At 48.0% G+C, this 23127-nt stretch overlaps 1 protein-coding gene across 1 annotated transcript in view; it reads right to left on the reverse strand.

Annotated features, from left to right (window-relative positions):
* LOC147684242 (putative cation-transporting ATPase 13A4) overlaps positions 1-23127 on the reverse strand; it is a 249194-nt gene that overhangs the window by 57026 nt on the left and 169041 nt on the right. Inside the window, exon 17 of the mRNA XM_086944644.1 lies at positions 12544-12661. Coding sequence (XP_086800770.1) covers positions 12544-12661 — 118 coding nt within the window. The remainder of the gene's footprint in view (positions 1-12543; positions 12662-23127) is intronic.

The following is a 23127-nucleotide window of genomic DNA, read 5'->3' on the forward strand; positions in this document are numbered from 1 at the left end:
CTTCAGTGAATTTCTAAGATTTTTTTTCAAATTAAAGTCTAATATAATAACAATTCCTAACGACAATGTCGCCTTTCTTTTTTTCAGTGACACCTCTCCCCAGGGTGGCCAGTGAGCGTAGTATGGTGTAAGGAAGGAGTACCCTCTCTATTGGGATCTCCAAGCCAGGGTAACACGTGGTCATAGTATGGTGTATGGAGACACTGTCCTCTCTACTGACACCTCTCTATCTACGGCTACATGTGAACGTCGTAGGGAGTGGGTACGGAGTACACATTCTGCTGACACCTCTTCCTTCACTCAGGTCTCTCTCTTCGATGACAAGCGTGCATCGAAGAGTGTGGAGACAGGAGAGCCTCTCTGTTGACACCTCTCACCAAGGTATCAGCGTGCATTGTAGAGTGTGGGTAAAGACTGACCTCACTACTAACACCTCTCCCCTGGGTGACCATTGTGCATAGTAAGGCGTGGGGAGGGGCTGGACTCCCCTCTAAGTACTCTCTCTTGGATGACGAGTGTGCATAGTTGGAAATGGGGAAGGACTGGACTGTCCACTGACCACTATCCCAGGGCATCAGCTGTGCATAGTAGAGTGTGGTAAGGGAGTGGCCTCTCCGCTGGCACCGCTCCCCAGGGTGTAAAGCGAGCATAGTCGGCTGTGTGGAGAGACGGCCCTCTCCAATAAGACCTCTCCAAAGCTGGCAGCCATGTCGAGTAAGCTGTGATAAAGGACTATGTAGACAAGTAAAAAAGATGACGGTGCAGAAGTAAAGGGAGACGGAAGGGAGAAAGAGATCGGTGAGGTAGAGATAAGGAGAAGATTAAAAAAAGGTATAGAAAAAAAGTTAGGCAAAGAGCGTATAGAGGCCGAGAGAGAGAGTTCAACACATGGTCGATGGATAGAAAGAGCCATGAGATGAAGAAAGAAAACAGGTAAATTTGAAAGAGGCATGTGTGGTAAAAAAAGAGAGGTAAGGGTGATAAAGTGGTCGAGGTGGTAAAGTTGAGAGATTAGTAAAACAGAAAGAGATATAGATATATGAAGAGTGAGCAGTAGAGAGAAAATCATAGAGAATGAATAGATGAAACAGAGAAGAGAGTACAGAGAGAGAAGGGAGAAATTAGTAAATATAAAAGAAAGAAGTAGAGAAAGAGGTTGCAAGAATTGATTACAGTAGTGGGAGAGGTGAGATAGGGAAAGAAAGGTAAAAGAAGAGAGCGGTGTTAGAGAGATGAGACTGAATGGAGGGGTACATGCAGCAGCTGAGGAGGGGGAGAGGTGAGATGGAGAGGCATGAAGTAATGGCAGATATGTGGTAGAGTAAAAGAGTTTGGTGCAGTAGAGACAGGAGTGGGAAAAAGGACGTGAGGTCTAGAGAGGATGGAGCGGTGAAGAGAGGAACCTTAAGAGAGGGATAAAGATATCTGACTGTCCCGGTCACTCTTCTCGGCTGTCCCCTGGAAGGAGCGGCCTTCGGCTTGGACGCTGCAGAGACCCCTTTCATATTTGTAACTGAGTCCAGGAGGCCAGGTTGTAAGACTATGGGGGGGGGAGGCCTCGGTCTTGAGCTGCAGATGAGCCCTCACATAGGAAGAACAATCTAGTGCCTAGAAGGATGCCTAGTGCTGTCAGCCTTTGGAACCTTACCCAACCCCGTTCCAAAGGTTAGGAATTTACGAGTTGTATTTGATGAAAATCTTAATTTTTCTGCTCACGCTAATCAAATAGCGGCAACAGCTTTTCATAAGCTCAAACTTATTAAAAAAATCATCCCGTTCCTCCCTGACAGCGCAGGCAAAACCCTTGCTTGCTAACGCACAAACTCGGGTGGTTAACAAAATGCAATCAGTACAAAATGAGACAGACGGTTCCCAGTTACGGCAGCCAGACTTTGGAATTCACATCCTCTGTCAATCAGGCTACTCTCTTTTCGCAAAAGTTTAAAGACCTGGCTGTTTAACCAGTAACCTACGCCGGGATCCAAAATCAGGAGAGTCATGAATTGAGCTTTAGCGCCGAGACGCCCTCGGGCATTCCTTCTCGCTCTACAAATCTCATAAATAAATAAAGGATCTTTCTCTTACAATTGCTAGCAGGAAACAAGCAGCCAGGAGAAAAGAGCACGCCACACTTAAATGGTAACACCAAAATAACATTACAGTTAAAGAATAGATCAGATAGTATTCCAAAAGACCACAAGTGCATGTGGGTTAAGTATTTCCCCCACTTCCAAACAGAAGGCGTGGCCAGCCATCGCTTCTCTTGCCTGCATGAAGGTAGGTCCTTCTGTGTCTTTTCCTTAGATCAAAGTGAAGTGAGAAAACAGAGAGACCCTGAGCAGACCTTGGCCCCTCCTAGGCTTGTGGGTGAAACAAAGAGCATGTCTTCCTGATCCTGAGGGAAGCTGCTCAGAGCATGTGATTAAACCGGAAGTGGGCCTTACTCTCCTCGCGCCTTCCCTAGGTAGGAAGGATTACTTCCGGCTGCCATGCTGCAGACAGTAGTAACGTCTTCTCAGTTCCAAGGAACATCTCCCTTCAAAGTGATGGTTGCAGTTTTTTTTTAAGTTAACTCATTTGTGACTGCCAAATTTCCCTGGGCAAAAAAAGTACTTTTACCAGTTCACCTTCGAAGTCCCAGGGTTGGTATATTCGGCTCATCCTGCAAAACATGCCTGTCTGGGCGCCAATTTCGCAACTGTCTGTCCAACCTACAGGCCCAGTTTAATTCAAGGGAGTTAAACGCAGCAACGTTATGAAATAACCTTAATAGTTTACATTGCAATGATTCATAGCTCTGCAGACAGGAGTTGACAGGAAGCCACGCCCATGATGTTCACCGAGCATTAATCACAAGGGAAAGCCTCCCACTCGTCCAGTGATGTGTTTTTCGGTGACTCTTTTCTCCATGTTTTCCTGCAGTCTCCTCAGGTAGACTCTGGGGCTTTGAAGGTGAGGGGTGCATTCCTCTGTGCACCCAGAGGGCCCCCCCTCCCTGCGCTGGCTTCAGAGTGACAGCAGGGGGCAGCCCCAGGCTTACAGAAGCAGAGCAGTCAACAGCATTTCTATCCATCCTTTGAGGCGCGCTCAGGTCCCTCGACAGGGCTTTAAAGGGTCTTCCATGGCCTCGGTATTTACTGACTCCACCGGACAGGTGGCCATCTGATGACCACTGAAGCCATCCGTGGACCACTCTCCTCTCAGCGGGGGTCCTGAAGCAGTGGTTCTTGACCTGTGGTCCGAAGACCCCGCGGATCCTCGAGGCCTACTCAGGAGACACGCATCAGCAGTTTTACAAAATTAAATAAAATTGAAATTAATATATTAAAATGAATTATATACAAATAAAGAAGCAAAACTGAAAACTATTTCTATATTTTATTGTGAATTAAATAATGTATTTAAATATTGGAGCATTTCTTTGGTGTATACTTGTCTCCGGATTGGTGCGCATTGTTTTGAAGTTCAAGACATAGACAAGGGGTCCGTGGATTCCAATGGTGCTTTGAGGGTTAATCAGGAACTGGTGCCCTGTGTGATCACCTTATTGAAGTTTTCTCTTTCAAAAAGACCAACCTTGGATCAAGGGCTTTACACCAGTAGAAATGGCCTGCATCTGGAGCTTTACTCTGGCAGAAATGCCCTTGATCTGGGGCTTTACTCTGGCAGAAATGTCCTGGGTCTGGTGCTTTACTCTGGCACAAATGTCCTGGATCTGGGGCTTTACTCTGAAAGAAATGCCCTGGATCTGGGGCTTTACTCTGGCAGAAATGCCCTGGATATGGGGGTTCACTCTGGCAGAAATGCCCTGGATTTGGGGTTTTACTCTGACAGAAATGCCCTGGATATGGGGCTTTACTCCGGCAGAAATGTCCTGTATATTGGGCTTTACTCCGGTAGAAATGCCCTGGATCTGGGGCTTTACTCCGGCAGAAATGTCCTGTATATTGGGCTTTACTCCGGTAGAAATGCCCTGGATCTGGGGCTTTACTCCGGCAGAAATGTCCTGGATCTGGTGCTTTACTCTGGCAGAAATGTCCTGGATCTGGGGCTTTACTCTGACAGAAATGCCCTGGATCTGGGGCTTTACTCTGGCAGAAATACCCTGGATATGGGGGTTCACTCTGGCAGAAATGCCCTGGATCTGGGGCTTTACTCCGGCAGAAATGTCCTGGATCTGGGGCTTTACGCCAGTAGAAATGACCTGCATCTGGTGCTTTACTCTGGCAGAAATGTCCTGGATCTGGTGCTTTACTCTGGCAGAAATGTCCTGGATCTGGGGCTTTACTCTGACAGAAATGCCCTGGATCTGGGGCTTTACTCTGGCAGAAATACCCTGGATATGGGGGTTCACTCTGGCAGAAATGCCCTGGATTTGGGGTTTTACTCTGACAGAAATGCCCTGGATCTGGGGCTTTACTCCGGTAGAAATGCCCTGGATCTGGGCTTTACTCCGGCAGAAATGCCCTGTATATTGGGCTTTACTCCGGTAGAAATGCCCTGGATCTGGGGCTTTACTCCGGCAGAAATGTCCTGGATCTGGGGCTTTACTCTAGCAGAAATGCCCTGGATCTGGGGCTTTTTCTCCAGTAGAAAAATGTCCTGGATCTGGGGCTTTACTCTGGTAGAAATGTCCTGGATCTGGGGCTTTACTCTGGTAGAAATGCCCCGTTTCTAGGGTTTTTCTCTGGCAGAAATGCCATGGATCAGGGGCTTTACTCTGGCAGAAATGCCCTGGATCTGGGGCTATACTCTGACAGAAATGCCCTGGATCTGGGGCTTTACTCTGGCAGAAATGCCCTGGATCTGGAGCTTTACTCTGGCAGAAATGTCCTGGATCTGGTGCTTTACTCTGGCAGAAATGCCCTGGATCTGGTGCTTTACTCTGGTAGAAATGCCCTGGATCTGGGCTTTACTCTGGCAGAAATGTCCTGGATCTGGTGCTTTACTCTGGCAGAAATGCCCTGGATCTGGGCTTTACTCCGGCAGAAATGCCCTGTATATTGGGCTTTACTCCAGTAGAAATGCCCTGGATCTGGGGCTATACTCTGACAGAAATGCCCTGGATCTGGGGCTTTACTCTGGCAGAAATGCCCTGGATCTGGGGCTTTACTCCGGCAGAAATGTCCTGGATCTGGTGCTTTACTCTGGCAGAAATGTCCTGGATCTGGTGCTTTACTCTGGCAGAAATGCCCTGGATCTGGGCTTTACTCCGGCAGAAATGCCCTGTATATTGGGCTTTACTCCGGTAGAAATGCCCTGGATCTGGGGCTTTACTCCGGCAGATATGTCCTGGATCTGGGGCTTTACGCCAGTAGAAATGACCTGCATCTGGTGCTTTACTCTGGCAGAAATGTCCTGGATCTGGTGCTTTACTCTGGCAGAAATGTCCTGGATCTGGGGCTTTACTCTGACAGAAATGCCCTGGATCTGGGACTTTACTCTGGCAGAAATGCCCTGGATATGGGGGTTCACTCTGGCAGAAATGCCCTGGATTTGGGGTTTTACTCTGACAGAAATGCCCTGGATATGGGGCTTTACTCTGGTAGAAATGCCCTGGATCTGGGCTTTACTCAGCAGAAATGCCCTGTATATTGGGCTTTACTCCGGTAGAAATGCCCTGGATCCGGGGCTTTACTCCGGCAGAAATGTCCTGGATCTGGGGCTTTACTCTAGCAGAAATGCCCTGGATCTGGGGCTTTTTCTCTGGTAGAAAAATGTCCTGGATCTGGGGCTTTACTCTGGTAGAAATGCCCCGTTTCTAGGGTTTTTCTCTGGCAGAAATGCCATGGATCAGGGGCTTTACTCTGGCAGAAATGCCCTGGATCTGGGGTTATACTCTGACAGAAATGCCCTGGATCTGGGGCTTTACTCTGGCAGAAATGCCCTGGATCTGGGGCTTTACTCTGGCAGAAATGCCCTGGATCTGGGGCTTTACTCTGACAGAAATGCCCTGGATCTGGGGCTTTACTCTGGCAGAAATGCCCTGGATCTGGGGCTTTACTCTGACAGAAATGCCCTGGATCTGGGGCTTTACTTTGACAGAAATGCCCTGGATCTGGGCCTATACTCTGGCAGAAATGCCCTGGATCTGGGGCTTTACTCTGGCAGAAATGCCCTGGATCTGGGGCTTTACTGTGGCAGAAATGCCCTGGATCTGGGGCTTTACTCTGGTAGAAATGCCCTGAATCAGGGCATATACTCTGGCAGAAATGCCCTGGATCTGGGGCTTTACTCTGGCAGAAATGCCCTGTATCTGGGGCTTTACTCCGGTAGAAATGCCCTGGATCAGGGCCTATACTCTGGCAGAAATGCCCTGTATATGGGGCTTTACTCTGGCAGAAATTACCTGGATCTGAGGCTTTACTCCTGTAGAAATGCCCTGGACCAGGGCCCATTCTCTGGCAGAAATGCCCTGCCGAGGCTTTCAGTGGAGGACTGGGAGGCTACCTTGTTGAGGCCCCCCCGGCCCCTCACGATAACCTTGTTGTTGACAACGAGGCCTTCAATGAGTGGCTTACCTCTACATTAGATGCCACTTTCCCAAAAAAAGTGGTTCAACACACGACTGTCCCCAACAAACAGCTTTGGTACTCTAGGGAACTCAAGGAGCAAACACAGCGCTGTAAAAGAGCGGAGAGGAAGTGGAGGAAAGATTTTGCAACTGCCTCCAAAAATGAATATAGGTTAGAGCTAAGGGCATATAAAAAACAACTAAAAATTGCTCAGTCGGCGTATTTTCAGGTTAAAATTACGGAAGCAGCTAATAGGCCAAGAGAAATCTCTAAAATATTCCTAGCCCTGGTCACCTCCTCCTCGGCCACTATGGCCTCCCCCGATCCCCAGAAAAGAAGATGTGACGACTTGGCCGCTTTCTTTGCTGCCAAGGTGTCTGACATCTATGCAGGCTTTGAGTCATCCCGACAGGCCTCTGACCCTACGGAAAGCTTGGCTAGGATTCTAGAAGAGGTTGCTTTTGATGCCTCCGAAAGTCTCGACGCCTTTCCACCCCACGACCTGGCCACTGTGGAAAAACTCCTCAATGGCCTCAAATCGGGTTCACGCCTGGATGTTGCGCCTCCAGCAGCCTCAGCCAGGCTCATATTAGACATCCCACGTAAAGAACATATCTCTGGTCACCTGAAAAACCTCCACTGGCTTCCCGTCAACAAGAGGATCACTTTCCGGCTCCTAACCCACGCACACAAAGCACTCTACGAAATCGGACCAGAATGCCTCAACACACGACTGTCCTTCTACACGCCCTCCCGCCAGCTACGATCATCCAACCAAGCCCTTGCCACTGTACCTCGCATCAACAAAACCACCATGGGAGGCAGATCCTTCTCCTACCTGGCAGCTAAAACCTGGAACTCACTTCCCACTTACCTTCGCCTTACCCAGAACCACCTAGCATTCAGAAAGCAACTTAAAACGTGGATATTTGACAAGTAATTCCCCACCCGTCCTCTAGCGCCTTGAGACCCTCTGGGTATGTAGCGCGCTATATAAATTCTTTGACTTGACTTAAACAGGTTTCAAGGACGGTGTGCCCTGTTATCATGCAGGTCATTAATTCGTCCCTGGAGTCAGGTGTGGCACCCCCTATCTGGAAGATGGGGAAAGTGAAAGCCCTCCTAAAAAAAAAAAAACTTGGACCCAGAAGATCTAGCTAACTATAGACCAATCTCGCTGCTACCGAGCCTGAGTAAGATTGCGGAAAAATACGTCAATCAGATCCTCTCCTCATTTGTTGAGACCTCGGGCGCCCTCCATTTCTCTCAGACGGGATTTAGAGCCAAACAGGCTACGGAGACTGCCCTGGTGGCGGTGGTGGAGGCAACTAGGAGTATTGTGGATGCCGGGGCTGCGCTGCGGTGGTCCTGTTGGACCTCAACGCAGCCTTCGACACTGTAAATCATCCACTTTTGCTTCAGCGCCTCCATCGGGCAGGGATCACAGGAATGGCCCTTAAATGGCTACAGTCCTTTCTGGCAGAGAGATTCTTCTGCGTCTTTGAGGAGGAGGTATCATCCGACCAACTGCAACTTTATCACGGCGTTCCCCAGGGCTCCTCTCTCAGTCCAACCTTGTTTAACATCTACATGAGTCCACTGGCTGAGATGGTGCTTCCCTGGGGAATTCAGCTTATCACCTACGCCGATGATACGCAGTTGGTCGTCTCCATGGCAAGGGATGACGCCGGAGATCAGGGGAGTAACAACTTGACCCCCTGTCTCACCAAGGTTCTGGAGTGGATGACAGCATCATTTTTAAAGCTAACTGGGGCCAAAACTGACATCATGCTCCTGGGTTATAAAGCTCCCATCAACCTCGACCCTTGGTGACCGCACTGTCTGGGCCCCCCTCCCACCCCAAAGACCCAAATAAAGAGCCTGGGGGTCTGGCTAGACACCACCTTGGGGTTTCAGGTCCAGGCCAAGAAGGTGGCGGCGACCTGTTATGGGCTGCTTAGGGTCCTCAGGAAAGTCCTGTCTCGCCTACCTTTTGAGGCCAGACGCGTGCTGGTCCAGTCGCTGATTTTATCGCGTCTGGATTACGCAAATGCTGTTTATCTGGGAGCTCCAGTTGGTTCTATTCAAATTCTTCAATCAGTACAAAACTGTGCAGCTCGGCTGCTTATGAATCTTCCCAGACGCTGTTCAGCGAAGGCGGCACTTCGGTCACTTCACTGGCTCCCGATCCAGGAAAGGATCCTGTTTAAAACGTTCGGTATGGCGCACAAGTCTATAAGTAATGTTGGTCCTACCATCTTCCAGCCCTTGTTTTGCCAGCATCATGCCGCTAGATCCTTGAGATCTAATCAGCGAAATTTGCTGGTGGTACCCATGGTGAAGCGAGCCCGTATGGGTGGCCGCCAGCTTTCCTTCCATGTAGCCAAGGGCTGGAATAAACTCCCAGACAACATCAGGCTGGAAATGAATCATCTCGTATTCAGGAAGCGACTGAAGACATTTTTGTTCCACTGATTGTCTTCTTCTGTCCGTGGTCTTGCAGCGCTGGGATGCCTCAGGGTAGCCATGTGCTATACAAGAGCGTACTCATTCATTCATTCTGGGGCTTTACTCTGACAGAAATGCCCTGGATCTGGGGCTTTACTCTGGTACATCTAACCTGGGCTTCTATTGGAATTCTATAACGCATATTAGCAAGCCCATTATCGCCGTTTTAGCGGCAGTTTTCTGCCGCTAAACCGCTATAATTTTAACGATGTTCTTGCTAATATGCCCTTTGGTTCTTCTTTGGGGAGAAGTAGTTTTTCCGGTACGGGCCGTTCACCTGGGCTCTCCTGCTAGTGCCAGAATACTCCTCAGAGTAGCCGTGCACTTTATAGATCTATCATTCATTCATTCACGGTCTCTAAAAGGAATGTGGCCTAAAAAGTGTCTAGAATCCTTTCTAAAAGACGAGGCCTGTGTCATTTTGGGGCGCGGCTTTAAAGCATGTAAGCTAGTCTTGTGCGTTGACTAGAGTGCCATCCCACCAGTATTTTGGTGCCTCTCCATGACCTTTCTGTTGATGAGTCGGGTATCCCACAATATCAGACATGCACCTATAACAAGATAGACCTGTTGCTTTTGACAATGCTTTTTAGCTGTATCAGACAAACTATTAACAATTAATATTTTTGATAATAGTTAGACATGAAAATGTATGAGTTCTGAAAATATCAGTGTGAATTAAAGGTTACTGGGGTCTGCATCACAGCCCCCCCAGTTCTGCCCTTCACACATCTTTCCACTGTCGTGTCTCTGTTAGACACCCCTTTTCTTCCCGCCTCTTTCTGAACTCGTCCATCTGCATGTTTCGCACCTCATCTCTTTCCTCTTCTGCACCCTCTTTACGCTCTCCCCATCATGAGCTTCCTTGTGCCGCCTTCACTTCACCATCCCCCACACATACAGCTCGCCCACTCACCTGTAAGCACTGCATTCTCTTTCACTTTCGCACGTTAGCTAAATGAATCTCTGCGCGCCTCTTTCACACACTTTTGCCTAAAATCAGAACTACGATTGGCATTTGTGACCATTTGTTCTGTGTGATCTGCAGAGAGGCCAACGAATGGATGAGCATGTATTCTACACACCTTTAAGCCCCTCTGGCAGGTACCGTGAGAAACTCGCTCCTCCACTGGCCTCAACTCTAGAGCTCTCTACATGACCCGCCCTCAACCTGAGTGACACAGACAGGTACACGTGACCCCGGTCACTGCAGCAGCGAATAAAGAGGAACAGGCTGCGAGCAAAGAAAAGCACTGAAAACCAACACCCTGGAAAAGACAATCCTCTTGGGAAAGAACATTGAGTTAAAGGTGGAATGTAAACAAAAGCCACCTTGATGACGTGGTTTGCCCTAAGGGTTGTAAAGGCTTTCTTCAGAAATCTATCAATGTTTTTCCCTGTAAAGTTAAGGACAGAATACGGTGACCTGTTTCAATGTCAGCTTTCAACTACTGCCAGGACTTGGCCCCCGGAGGGACCCGCCCGACTTAAAGCCCTGGGGTAACATAACCTGAGCACAGTGCCAGGGCACACGGTGGCTACATTCAGTCACTGTTAGATTCCCCCAAAAAGTGTGATAAGAAGCTGATTTATATCCAGTGCGGGGAATGGAAAAACCTCACTGTGGGGTCCCAAAAAATGGAGGTCTTGAAGTGACAGCAGAAAAGGGGTGAAGTGCGAGGGGCTGAGTCATGGGGCGTCTGACAGTCAATTCATCATTTATTTTTTTTAAACTCGACCCCAAAGAAATTGGCAACAAGGACAAATGTGGCAGTAAAAATGTTCTGACTTACTTAGTTGTTCACAAACAAAATGCATTTTAAAATAATGCACAGGTTAAGGAAGCTGCTGCGGAGAACTGCAGGCCACAATAAAAGTAAGGTAACTCAGGAGGTTAATGCACTTGGTGGAGAGGTCCATGTGCACTCTACTCACAGGTTTGACTCATCATAAAAAACAGTGCTAATATGCCCCCCAAAGCACAGCAAGTAGCATGCAGGTCACAGATCTGTATTTTAGGCAGATAGCTCAGTCGGTTACTGATTTTGCTGCAAGGGTTGTTTGGTTACCTACAGATCACAAGTTATAATCTGTGTAATAATAACCATGGATTTGTAAAGCGCACAGCAACCTCCGAATTGGTTTCCCGGCGCTGGGTGAGCTCGGGAAGATTAAGCGAGCTATTGCCCAGAGTCTCATGGTGCTGGGCAGACCTGCCGCCGGCGCTCAAACCGTGAATCCTGTGGTCCGGAGTCAGGTACTCTGGCCGCTGCGCCACACCTCTTTCAGTGTGTACTGCTCAGGCAGGGGCTGTTTTTCTTCTTTTGCAGAAGACCATCGCCCCACTTGCTGCGAGGGCAGCGGTAAACACAAAATAATAAAATGGTCACATAATTTTATTGTTCTGTGTGCCGACAGCCGGAGTGAGTGGATGATGGGGGCGGGGCAGATTCCTACAGATTGCAGGATGACGTTGTAGGTGCTCAGTACGCATGTCAGATTGGCCGGATGTCGACAGCCCAGCCAATCTGACATGCGCACTTCAAAGCCAGCATTCCCGGCGCTTTAAAACAGCTGAGGGATTGCAGGCACAGACCCCCAGCCTCAAAATCAGCACTGGGTTAGCCTTCTTCAACCAGCAGCTCCAGGATTGGTTGGAGTCACATTGAACAAGGAGGAAAGGGCTTCCCTTTCCTTCCTGCTCCTCGTCACCCCCAGGATCGGCACCTGGAGAGGAGCATTTGTTTGGAGTGCCCAGCGCCTGGCAGCATTTATGATGAGAGCCCTATCATTAATTAATGTTGCCAGCCGCCACTGGTACTACATAGTGAGCTTTGAAGCTGCTTCAAGGAACTTCATGCAAACTTCAAAGCATAGATGTATAGCGTTTCTGTTTGTCTTTGATCTTTCCTTATTCTAAGATTGCTAGCAGATCTCCTTCGAGTAGTAACACAGACAATAAAATAGAAAGAAAGTTCTAAATGAATGATTAGTACAATAATTCATATAGGCAGATATGTTTGACCTCCTTGCTGTGCACACATACCTTTTGCATACAGGGTTTGGAAAAATCAGAAATAAGTCACCAAATGATTGCTTAGCTCTTAAGGTCTTGTGAAGTGACAATCCAAGTGTCTTTGTTACCTGGAATCAAGGCGTACCGCCCCACCTCACTCTCAGACCACAGCGAAACTCGACCAAAAAAGAAGGGCCGCTAGCCCTTTGAGTGGGGTATTTGTGTTGGGCTCAGCTAGAACTGAAGACAAGAGAACTCCCGCACCCCTGCAGGTTGTCTCTCTGAATGGAACAGACACAAAGTTCAGGCTCTGTCGAGTGTGTCCCGGTGTCGGCTACTTGCACCGGGACACAAGACACTCCACTGAGGCCGTCCAGAACCAGGATCATGCTCAATATTAGCTGCCGTATCCAGGCTGCAGACCAGATGCTTTCTCGTCAATCGGGCCGAAACGTGTAAACAGAAGAGGGACAAACATCAGTACCTGTTTAGAAGCACTCTTACCTTGTTAAACTGGTCATTTCAGATGGCTTCTGTGCTGACAAGGCTTTGTAGGCCAGGCCGATGACCCGGAACCCCTGCATGGTGTAAAGCTGGAGCGTGTATGAAAAACTTGAGGGGACTAGAAAGAGAACATAAATTATAATCCTGATAGTGATATCATAATCACTTCCATTTTCACAATGCAAGATCACTAGACTCCACAGTTTAGGACTGGTTGGAGAGAGCTTTAGCTCTTTGTCTATACAGAGTTAAATATTTTTGCATCAGTACATTACACAAGGACACATTCATCTTTTAGGCAAGGAGATTAGGTGATTTGCCCAGAATTGCAAGATCTTGAGCCAATGTTGAGGCTCGAACCTGCTTCCTCAGTTCCAAAATTGGCAGCTCTGGCCACTTCACCACATTATCATGACTGGAAATGCTTTTCACCTGTTAACGGATGCAGTTTACACAATGAGCGTGCCCTGGAGTGTTTCTCCCCATACGCCAGGCTGCTACTGCTGGTAAGAATCCCACCAGCTTGCTCCATCTTCCAAATCTTGTACTTTTTTTAGGGTTTAGACAAAGAGAGTAAGGGCCATATGTATCAACAACCTGATTTGCGATTCTCAAATAGCGATCTTTTAGAAATCGCTATTTGAGAATCGCAAATAGGGATGTATGTACAAAATCGCAATTTTTTAGCGATTTCTTAGTATTCCTTAATTGCGATTAGCAAATTGCGAATTGCAATTAAGGAATACGTTCCCATTCATTTCTATGGGCCAGGAGGCCCATAGGAATGAAAGGGAAGTTATTCTCAATTTGCGATTCGCAATTTGAGAATCGCAAATTGAGAATAATTTCAAGGGAGCAGGGGTGTCCAAGGGACACCCTGTTGCACCCCTGAAATTAGCATGGGTGCCCATGTGGCGCACATACTAAGCGCATGCATGTGCTATACATTGCACTATGAAAAATGCAAAAAAGTGCATTTTTCAAGGAATTCGCAAATTACCACCAACTTGAAGTTGATGGTAATTTGCGATTCCTTAAGGCCAATTTGCATTTTTTTTATGCTTATTACATTGCATTTAAAGAATCGCAAAAATTGTGATTCCTTAAATGCAATCGCAAAGTAAGGAATCGTAAATTTTGTGATTCCTTATTTTGCACGCAGATTTCTTTCATACATACCATTTAGCACTAATGCCTTCGCAAACCCCAGCGAATTTCTGTGATTGCGAACGCATTAGTGCTTGATACATATGGCCCTAAATGAGGTGGAGTGTAGCTATGATTGAATGGCTAGGAGTTGCCTCAGTGGCTAGGTGTAAGGGAGTTAGTTGTGAGTAGTTGCATTAGGTTCAGCACCATATTTATAAAGTGGTGTTAAGCCACTTTGCATTGCTTAAGGCTACTTGGTAAACATGGTACCCTTTAACTCGCGTATCTGCATGAAAGGAGCGTGTAATGGGTGATGATGGTGGCGTTCCACTGCAACAGCCATTGCTTTTTGAGGCTGCACCAGATTTACAAGGATCTGTAAATCTGAGGCCGAACCAACAAGTGACGCCTCCTCAGGGGAGGCGTAAGAGTAGCGCAGCAAAGATAAAGGGGCAGATTTATGTTAACTGGCGCATCCCCAGGGATGCGCCAGTTAACCTGCGCCACAGTGCGCCACAGCTCCGCCAGCCATGGTGCGCCGCATTTATAATGCGGCGCACCATGGTGCAAAAACGGCACAGATGCGTGACGCATCTGTGCCGGAATTGTGTTGCATTGCTGGAGTTGGGTCGCAAGCGCGACGCAGCTCCAGCAAGGCTCAGGGGTGCCCCATTTTAACAATGCTGCGTCAAGACCTACGCCTGCTTCAAGCAGGCGCAGGCTTTTGACGCAGCATTGGCTTAAAAGTGACTGAGTGAAATCTCATAGATTTCACTCAGCCACTTTTGCGAGGCGCACCTGCCCCGGAACGCCCACCCTGCGCCGGAACGCCCACAAGCGGCGCAGGGCTTTACAACGTGACGCATCTGCCTAGATGCGTCACGTTGTAAATAGTTCGTAGGGATGCGCCACGTTTACGCCGCCTTGCGTGACGCAACAGCGGCGTAAACGTGGCGCAAGGGCCTCATAAATCTGCCCCAAAATACTTTTATTTCTCATTGTTTTTGCTCTTTCTAAGTGTGCTGCCTTCTGCACACCACCACCCTCTATTTTTAAACACAACTCCACCAACTATCATTAACCCTAGTGACACCCTCTATTATTCACCACACTGCCACCCTCTATCATTCACCACACTGCCACCCTCCATTCTTCACAACACTGCCACCCTCTTTTCTTCAATTCACTGCCACCCTCTATCATTCATGCTTTGCTGTGTTGGACTTCGTTTTTGCTGGTCTAGATGCTTCGGGTACCTTGTCACTGCTACTCAGTGCCAAGGTGCAAGTGCTCCCTCCTTAAATTGTTGTATGGATTGGTGTTTCCAAGATTGGCATATCTGACTTACCAGTCAGTCTCAAGTAAAGTGCACTGAGTGTGCCCAGGGCCTGTAAATCAAATGCTGCAGGTGGGCCTGCAGCACTGATTGTGCCACCCACAGAAGTTGCCCTGTAAAGGTAACTCAGATCTGCCACTGCAGAGTCTGCACGCAGTTTGTAACTGCCATGTCGACCTGGCAAGTGCACCCACTTGCCAGGCCCTAAACCATCCCTTTTCTTACATGTAAGTCACCCCTAAAGGAGGCCTAAATTACCCCTCTGGGAAGGGTGCAATGTATGGGAAAGGTAGTACATGCTCTGATGTTTGTGACATGTCCTGATAGTGAAATACTGCCACTATTGCAAGGCTATCTGTCCCATAGGATAGAATAGGGAGTTAACATATACCATCTTATAAGTATAACTGCCCTTGGAAACAGGATAGGAAAATAAAGTTTAGTATGCCTGAACTCAGAATGTTAATATGCATATTTTAGTGAAGATGCTTTTTGTGTTCAGGGTTTGATAATACCACTTTTCGAAAGTAGATATTTTCTTGCTTAGCCATTCTGTGTGCCTCTGCTATGTTTGTGTATGGACTGCCTCGCTTTGAAGTGACAGGGCTGGGGATCTGCATTCTGTTCAGACAGCCACTGGGGGGTTGAGGTGTGCCATGCCTTTCCAGGGTGAGTCAGGGCTGGGTTGAATAGACCTGGGCTGCCTTTAGAGTAGGGGGAGGAGATTTCTTTCACACCTGAATGGGCCTGGTCTGCCTTGGACAATGCTGTCTCCACCTCATGCCAGGCAGCAACACTGGAGAGGACAGAATTGGTTTTGGGTGGGCACAGAGCTTCTCTGACACCAGAGAAAAAATGATTTTGTGCTATAAAAAATTGGACCCCGACCCCAGACTTTTAGATTACTTTGAACTTCAAGAGGAACCTCTGCCAAGGTGAAGAGCTGGAAGAAACTTGAGAAGGAGTACTGCCCCTTTGCTGTGTGCTGTCTGGTGTTGGCCTGAAGTAGCTGTGTCTGCCACGGAGAGGAACTCTGTGTGTATCCTGCCTGAGAAGTATCTCCAAGGTCTTGGAAGTGGAGTTTGCCGCCTGTTCAAGAGGTCCTAGGAACAGCAAAGACCTAATCCACCCTTCTGGGCACCGTCTCTGGACCTGCTGGTTTCAGTCACCGCAGAAGGAAACGGCAACTGACTGTGTCACCAGGTCGTCACAGGATTCTGTGTTCTGTAGGCCCCACAGAAGGCACCGCCGCACTTTGCACTGCTTCACTGGTCTCACCGACGCCGTCTGGATGATCGTAACTAAGCTGTTGCTTGCACTGTGACCTGAGGGCACCGCATTCTGCACTGCCTCGCTTCACCCTACCTGGACGTCACCGACATCGGTGCTGCCCAATCTGTACACCGACCTGCTCCATCGCCTGCACCACAGGCTGCCAGCACAGCATTGAGCACCGCCTCACCCTGCACCATAAGCCTTGGTTTCACCAACACCGTCTGGACGATCATCACCGAGCCACTGCCTGCACTGCATCATGAGGGCAACGCACCCTGCACTGCTTTCATTTTGCAATGCAACCGCAACGGTTGCCCCAACCGGCTCATACCATAGTGTTGGTCACAACGAGCAAGGTACTGTTTCCGAGTCTGTGTTAGCTTTAGCTGACCTGTACCAACGCGGTTGGCTGGAATAGTTAGACTGTCGTTTTCAGCATCGTGGTAGCCCCGGACGGATCTACCGACTTGGAAGAACCTTGTTTTCAGCTATTTCTGCAATTTAAAGGTTATCTTGCAAAGTAGCTATTTTTACAGTATTGGACTGTGGATTTTTGTTGTTTTTGGTCTTCTTTGGTTTAGATAAAGTTGTACTCATTTTTATAAACAGGTGCGGTGTCCATTTGTAGTGTTTTTACTGTGTTACTGTATGCATGCACGAATGCTTTACACACATTGCCTCTGAGATAAGCCTGACTGCTCGTGCCAAGCTACCAAGAGGGTGAGCAGGGTTTATGTTAGAAGTGTATCCCCCTTACCCTGACTAGGAAGAAGCGTCCCTACTTGGACAAAGGCGCAAACCATTGCCAACTAGAGATCCCCATTTCTAACAGGGACTTTAAGTATTTAGCCCCCACCTTAAACTGCTAAAGTGGGGGTTCACGGCACCACTGGGCAGATCACGTAATTTGTTACTAGTTGTTCAGTCCACGCCTGGTGCATAATTACTCACCACCAGAACATCATTGTCAGAGTACATGTCCTGCTGAAGTCCTTTTCGCCACGCCAAAGGGTCACAACGTTTTATTACAGCTCTCTGAAGGTGCGAGTTTGCGCTACACCTTGTCATTAAAACACATTTTGCTTCACCTATCAAGTAATTGGGTAATTTTGCTATCTCTGATATTAAACGGCGGGTTACAACTCACTCACACCCATCTCTCATCCATAAAACATCACTGCAAGAGAGCACAGCGGTGGCGTGCGTCACACAAGCATCAGCTATGTAAAGTGCTGTTTACGTCAGCACGCACAAGGTGCATTATTGCTTCTAAGTGATGCCTATGCCATGGTGCTCGGGATTATGGGTTTGTCATTCAGCCGAGGGCACAATGAACCCTTTTACCCATGAGTGACGCAGGACTGGGCGGGCAGGGTCCCTCCCAACATAATCCGTTTAACCAGCGACACTTGGCCCAAAAAACAGCGATTACTCCTTGGGAAACTTGCATTATAAAGAGGATTAGGGTTAATCCTTTCGGGGTGCTCTGAGGGAACACGATTGAACAATTACATCAACTCCAAAATAGAAAGATGCATTGCACCATGGAAGAAAGCACCGAGCTGGCACGGCCACGGGGCAGTGACGTCATAGCCTTATGTAAGGGCCTTGGCCCCAGGGTTCCCCGGGTTCCTACCGATGCCAGGGGGAGGAAGGCAGAACCACAGGTAAATGTTTAATCAGCTTCTGGGATCGAGGGCCCGGTCCTGGCTGCGCCCTAAAGCCCCTGGTACACCCCTTAAGCTGGATTCTTGTTGCGTTTGCAAACAGACCGACTTGTCTCCACGCGCCTTCGGGTGCCAGGGCGGGTTCTTGGCCTCTGGTGCCATCTGACCACACCTGTGACCCGCCACGTGAATGATCTTGTCTGTTTTCTTAATTGTTTTTCAGGGATGGACTCTTCAGAGCCTGTGTACACAGCTCTGCGTCGACTTGTTTGTTTTATGTAAGCAATTGAGGATAGCGCCTCCGCTCGTGGATTCAAGGCGCACTGACCACAGAGCCACATTTCTTCAACTGGGTGGTGGCAGCCGGGGGGGGGGGGCAGCGTGTGCCTGTATGGGGGGCACGCGCCTTCTCTTCACTGTATGCCCTTAGGCAAAGACATCTTCAACAGGGATACATTTAGGGTGACTGCCCCCCCCCCCACTTCCGTGTAATAACAGATACCTTCTGGATTTTGCTTTCTGTTTTTCCTTCCATTGGAGTAATTAGACTAAGACCCCTGAAGTCCATGATTTGTAGGTGAAAAGTTGTTCCCAGAGTTTTAGGATTTTTATTCTCTGGAGAGATAAGCATCAATGGCGCTTCTCTCTTTCCTCTCTGAGAGCTGTCACTGAGAGGCGGGCCTTTGTCATTCTTTTATTAAGGTTGTGTCTTCTCAATTAGTGTGACGCGGATCCCCTACTCACAGCAGATTTCACCACGATATAATGCCTAGGAAGTTATTGAACAATCGTATTACAACAGAACTTTACACTAATAAGTATTTATTTTCCTTTCACCTCATGCACCTGTATTTGAATATGTTCCCAATCTACAAATATTTTATCCCCAGCTCAGAGGGGATACAGTTCTTGGGCTTGTTGCCCAACACTTCATTGGTTCAAGTGCTCCTTCACAGCTCCGTCAGACATGAGGGGCATCTTTACCACCTCGCAGCGCCACGGAGGGGCACTGTTTTGAGATGCACTGGTGGTGCAGCGGCAATTTCCATATTTACAAGGTGGCGCTAAGAGCTTTCCGCCACTGTCCTCTACAGCAAAGGGACGTGCAATGAGCGCCACAACACCCATTGCTTTTTGACGCTACCCCATTTACAAGACAGAGGCAGCTCCATGGAATGGAATGCCAGGCACTAGAATTGTTCAACAAGTGTTTTGATATTTCTTTGTGTTCTGCAGAAGGTGCAAATCACTGTTATTGATTGTTTATGTGCAGGAAGGTCAACCTTCCTGCAAGGCCCACCTTCCTGTAAGTCCCACCTTCCTGCACCTACACTATTACCCCTGCATCGCAGGCACCCTTGTAACATCGCGGAAAGGTGCCTGCGCTGGCGCTTGGCAGCTTTTTTTTGCGTCAGCACTAGGGAAAACTCAGGGGTGCGCCATATTGTTGTGAATACGGCACATTCCTGCGTTTTGAAAATGTTGGAGTGCAGCGCTGCCAAATTTGGCGCAGCTCCGCTCTCCAACATTTTCTTGCAAATATGCCCCGAGCTATCCATGACCTTGGAGATGAAGGTGCACAGCAGAGCTGGGGTGAAGTTCGCTCCACAATGGAAGCCTATCGCGTGTTCTTGCTTTGGGACCTCTGGTGTTTGAACCTCAGCTGTGTCGTGAGGCTCCCGGTGGAGCCCCACCCACTGGATACTCCTTATAAACCGACAAGGAGTGTTATCCAACAGTGCCTATAATTTCATATAAGGTCTGTAGCCTGCGACGAGGGGCTTCGGACGTGTTGCATGCGATGCATGATAGCACGCATGTACACATGTAGGCCGGGCAAGGAAGGCTTTTGTTGGGCTCAGCTTGGGATCAGCAGAGCCTGCTCTGTGGGAGAGGGACCCCCAGCTACACTGGTCACATTCATCGGGTAACAGCTTGATCTGCATGGCCAGATTCACTCATTTCTTGAAATGCAGCGCAGCGACCACATCTGCTATGCTGCAACACTCAAGAAGGCAAGCACAGCGCTGAGCCCTACCTTCTACGACAGGCCTGCTGCTGCTTTCTCTCCCTGTGCCAGTGCACAAACATGCTGCCCAGAGCAATGCAAGCCTCAAACTATGTTGTAGAGGTCACTGTGAGCTGTCCAGCAAGAGATCTGTACACAAAACACACCTAGCCAGCCAACATTGGGATGCATTCCCCGACTCAAAAGAATACCATGCATAATTCCCCTGCTAACTCCTACGTCATGGAGATGTTTGTTTTGAGGCAAAGCCTGGTCTGGCTACCTCAGTAGACTGGGCTTTCGGTAAAAACTTAAGAGCACTCGATCTGATCCACCCCACTGATACCCCATGACACAAAGTGACACAAAGCACTGCAAAGTAACCCATGGCAAGGCACTACGCTACGCTCGCGTAGTTTGCTAAGTTTGCGCAACTTCGCACTACGCGAACTGCATGTGGCACAGTGCAAACACGCGTAGCGTAGTGCAGCTGTCATTTTTTGCTTGCTCGCAGTCCTCAACGTCAAGTTGGCAGCCGTGAGCAAGTAAAATGACATCCTGGCGAGACTTTTTCCTCGTTTGTGATCAGCAACATCAAGTTGTCGACCGCGAGCGTGGAAAATAAACCTCCCAGCGAGATTCTAAACATGGGGAGGGCAGGTTTCTCATTGCGAGTGGTCGCGTATGCTCGTGACCGCTCACAATAAGAAACTACCAGTCGGTATGCTTGTCCTCACTGTGCAATCATTGAAAACGGCATCTTGCACAGTGTGAACAGGATACTACTAAACAGAGATGAATGATTAAATAATTCTTCATAATAACGTTTGGAGTCTCACTTTTATGAGAACCAAAGGAGTGCCCGAAGCACAGGGATGACACCATGGTCCCATGGTGACACATGATTTAATAAGAAAGAAAGCCACACCACCCTAAACTCTCCCGGGTGTCTACATTTCATAAATATCCCTGATAAACAATAGCATTCAACTGACATTTGCCTCGCGATCCATTGAAAACATGATGGATGTCCGGCGTTCATAATGTCAGCAGCATGGTGTTTTGGCCGACATGGAAAGGGGTCACACCCTTCGGCAGAAAAAAAGGGACAACTCCAAAGAACCGGTTTGTCTGGGCCGAAGCTGGCATACAGAGGGTTAACGGAAAGCTCTTGACACTCACTCACCATCCTAGCTGATGTAATGACCACTAAAAAGACTTAAGTGTCAGAAGTGTCAGAGGGCATTGCGCATGAATTGGAATAGAGAACACGTAAGATATGTTAAGAACATATTAAGGACCCACTGGGGCTTGGCATTACAAACTGGGAAGTTGGGAACAGATCTGCCAATCCTTCAAGAAAATGTGTCACAACCGATGGCTTAAATAGAGAGGGCTGAGCCGGCACCTGCAAAAAAGTGAAAATGGCAAAAAAGTAAACTTTAACAGCGCCCACTACAAGGCCCTGTCAGGCCAAACAAACAACACACAAACAACAGCACTTCTGACAGAGAGGCAGAAAGTGGACCGACTTGTAAGGATCAGCAAGCAACAACTTGTCCGAAGGGCAGGCAGATACTGTTTTTGTTGAAGGACCTTTGAAGGAGGATTAAAGGTACACAACTGTCATCACTCAATCTACAAGCATGAAGTTGGAGAATGTCCTGTTTTGGGTGCAATACCCTGCCTTGTTTGTTGTTCCACCCCAAGGGACAGCCTGATCGGAGGACAGATGCTCTGGATACAGAAATATCCACATCCAATCTGGAGCAGCAAGGATGACTTGGGGATGGTCGGCGGTCCTGATCTCTTTGAGAACTCGGAGCAGGAGAGGTATCAGTGGAAAGGCGTACCGGAGTTCGTAGTTACCTTCCAAATGGAAAGTGTCTCCTAATGAGAGCCACTTTGGAAAATTCAATGTGCAGAAGTGCTGACATTGCATGCTCTCTGCAATGGTGAACAGATCGAGCCATGGTTCTCCCCATTCTCAAAAGAGTCCTTGCGCCACCCACGTATGCCAGATTAGAGAGATTCCCTTGGCGTTGTGCCCACTGGGACTTCAGATCTCACTGCAAACCCCACATGTGTCACCTGGCGTACTTCCCTAACAAGATGCAGGAGGCCATCAAACCCAAAAGCCTCATAGTTAGTTTCACTGTGATGCAGGCCTAAAGCTGAACAATTGGGAACATCATACACCGGGCCTGTCTCCTCTGCAAATGAGGGAACTCTCTCTCAAGACAGTGCTGATACTACATATACACCAGCGCTAGCAGTATAACACAAGGGGTCGCACAGGCATCTGGGGCCCCATAGGTAATGCCATAGTGCTTTGGTGGAGATATGCACAAAGCAGGCGCAAACAATCGTTGTGCCAAGGGCAGTATGTATAATGATGCAACCCCTGAACCAGGGGTGTTTTTAAGCCCCGCTTTAGCAGCGATAGCTGGGGGTGGAGTTCTTTATGGGTCTCTTCTGTCTGCACCTTAGCAGATAGAAACTCATCATCAATTTTGGAATACAGCGCCAAGAAGACAATAGCAGGAGAGACAGCAAGCAACAGCTGGGTAAATAGAACAGGGAAACAATAGAAAAGCAGAAGGTGCAATGACAAGCAACAGTGGGGTGAAAAGAACAGGGAAACGGATCACTGACATAATATAGAAGGACAAAATATAGACTTACCAAAATATCGATGCCAAAATATAGAATGCAAAAATATCGAATTCCTATCTACAAACAGGTAAGTACAAAAATATCGAATCCAAAATATAGTCTGTAAAAAATATAGTCAGTCAAAATATCAAATTTTTTGAAATGTCTTAAAAGTAATTTAAAATTAATGAAATAATAAATATAATTAACTAAAACATATTTAAAAATACTCAAATAACCTTAAAATTAAGATATAATTCATTTAAGTTATTAATAAAAAAATGTACAATTTTTTACCGTAGGATAGCAGGAGGGTAACATTTAATATTACCATTCCAGTGAGTGCAACAATAGGGAAAGCGTTGGATAGCGTAGGGGTAAAAAATACTATTCCCACTCCAGTGAGTGCAACAGTAGTGAAAGCGTTGGGTAGCAGGAGGGTAAAAATTACTATTCCCACTCCAGAGAGTGCAACAGTAGGGAAAGCGTTGGAT

This window comes from Lissotriton vulgaris, chromosome 11, assembly GCF_964263255.1.
Source record: "Lissotriton vulgaris chromosome 11, aLisVul1.2, whole genome shotgun sequence".
Lineage (NCBI taxonomy): Eukaryota > Metazoa > Chordata > Amphibia > Caudata > Salamandridae > Lissotriton > Lissotriton vulgaris.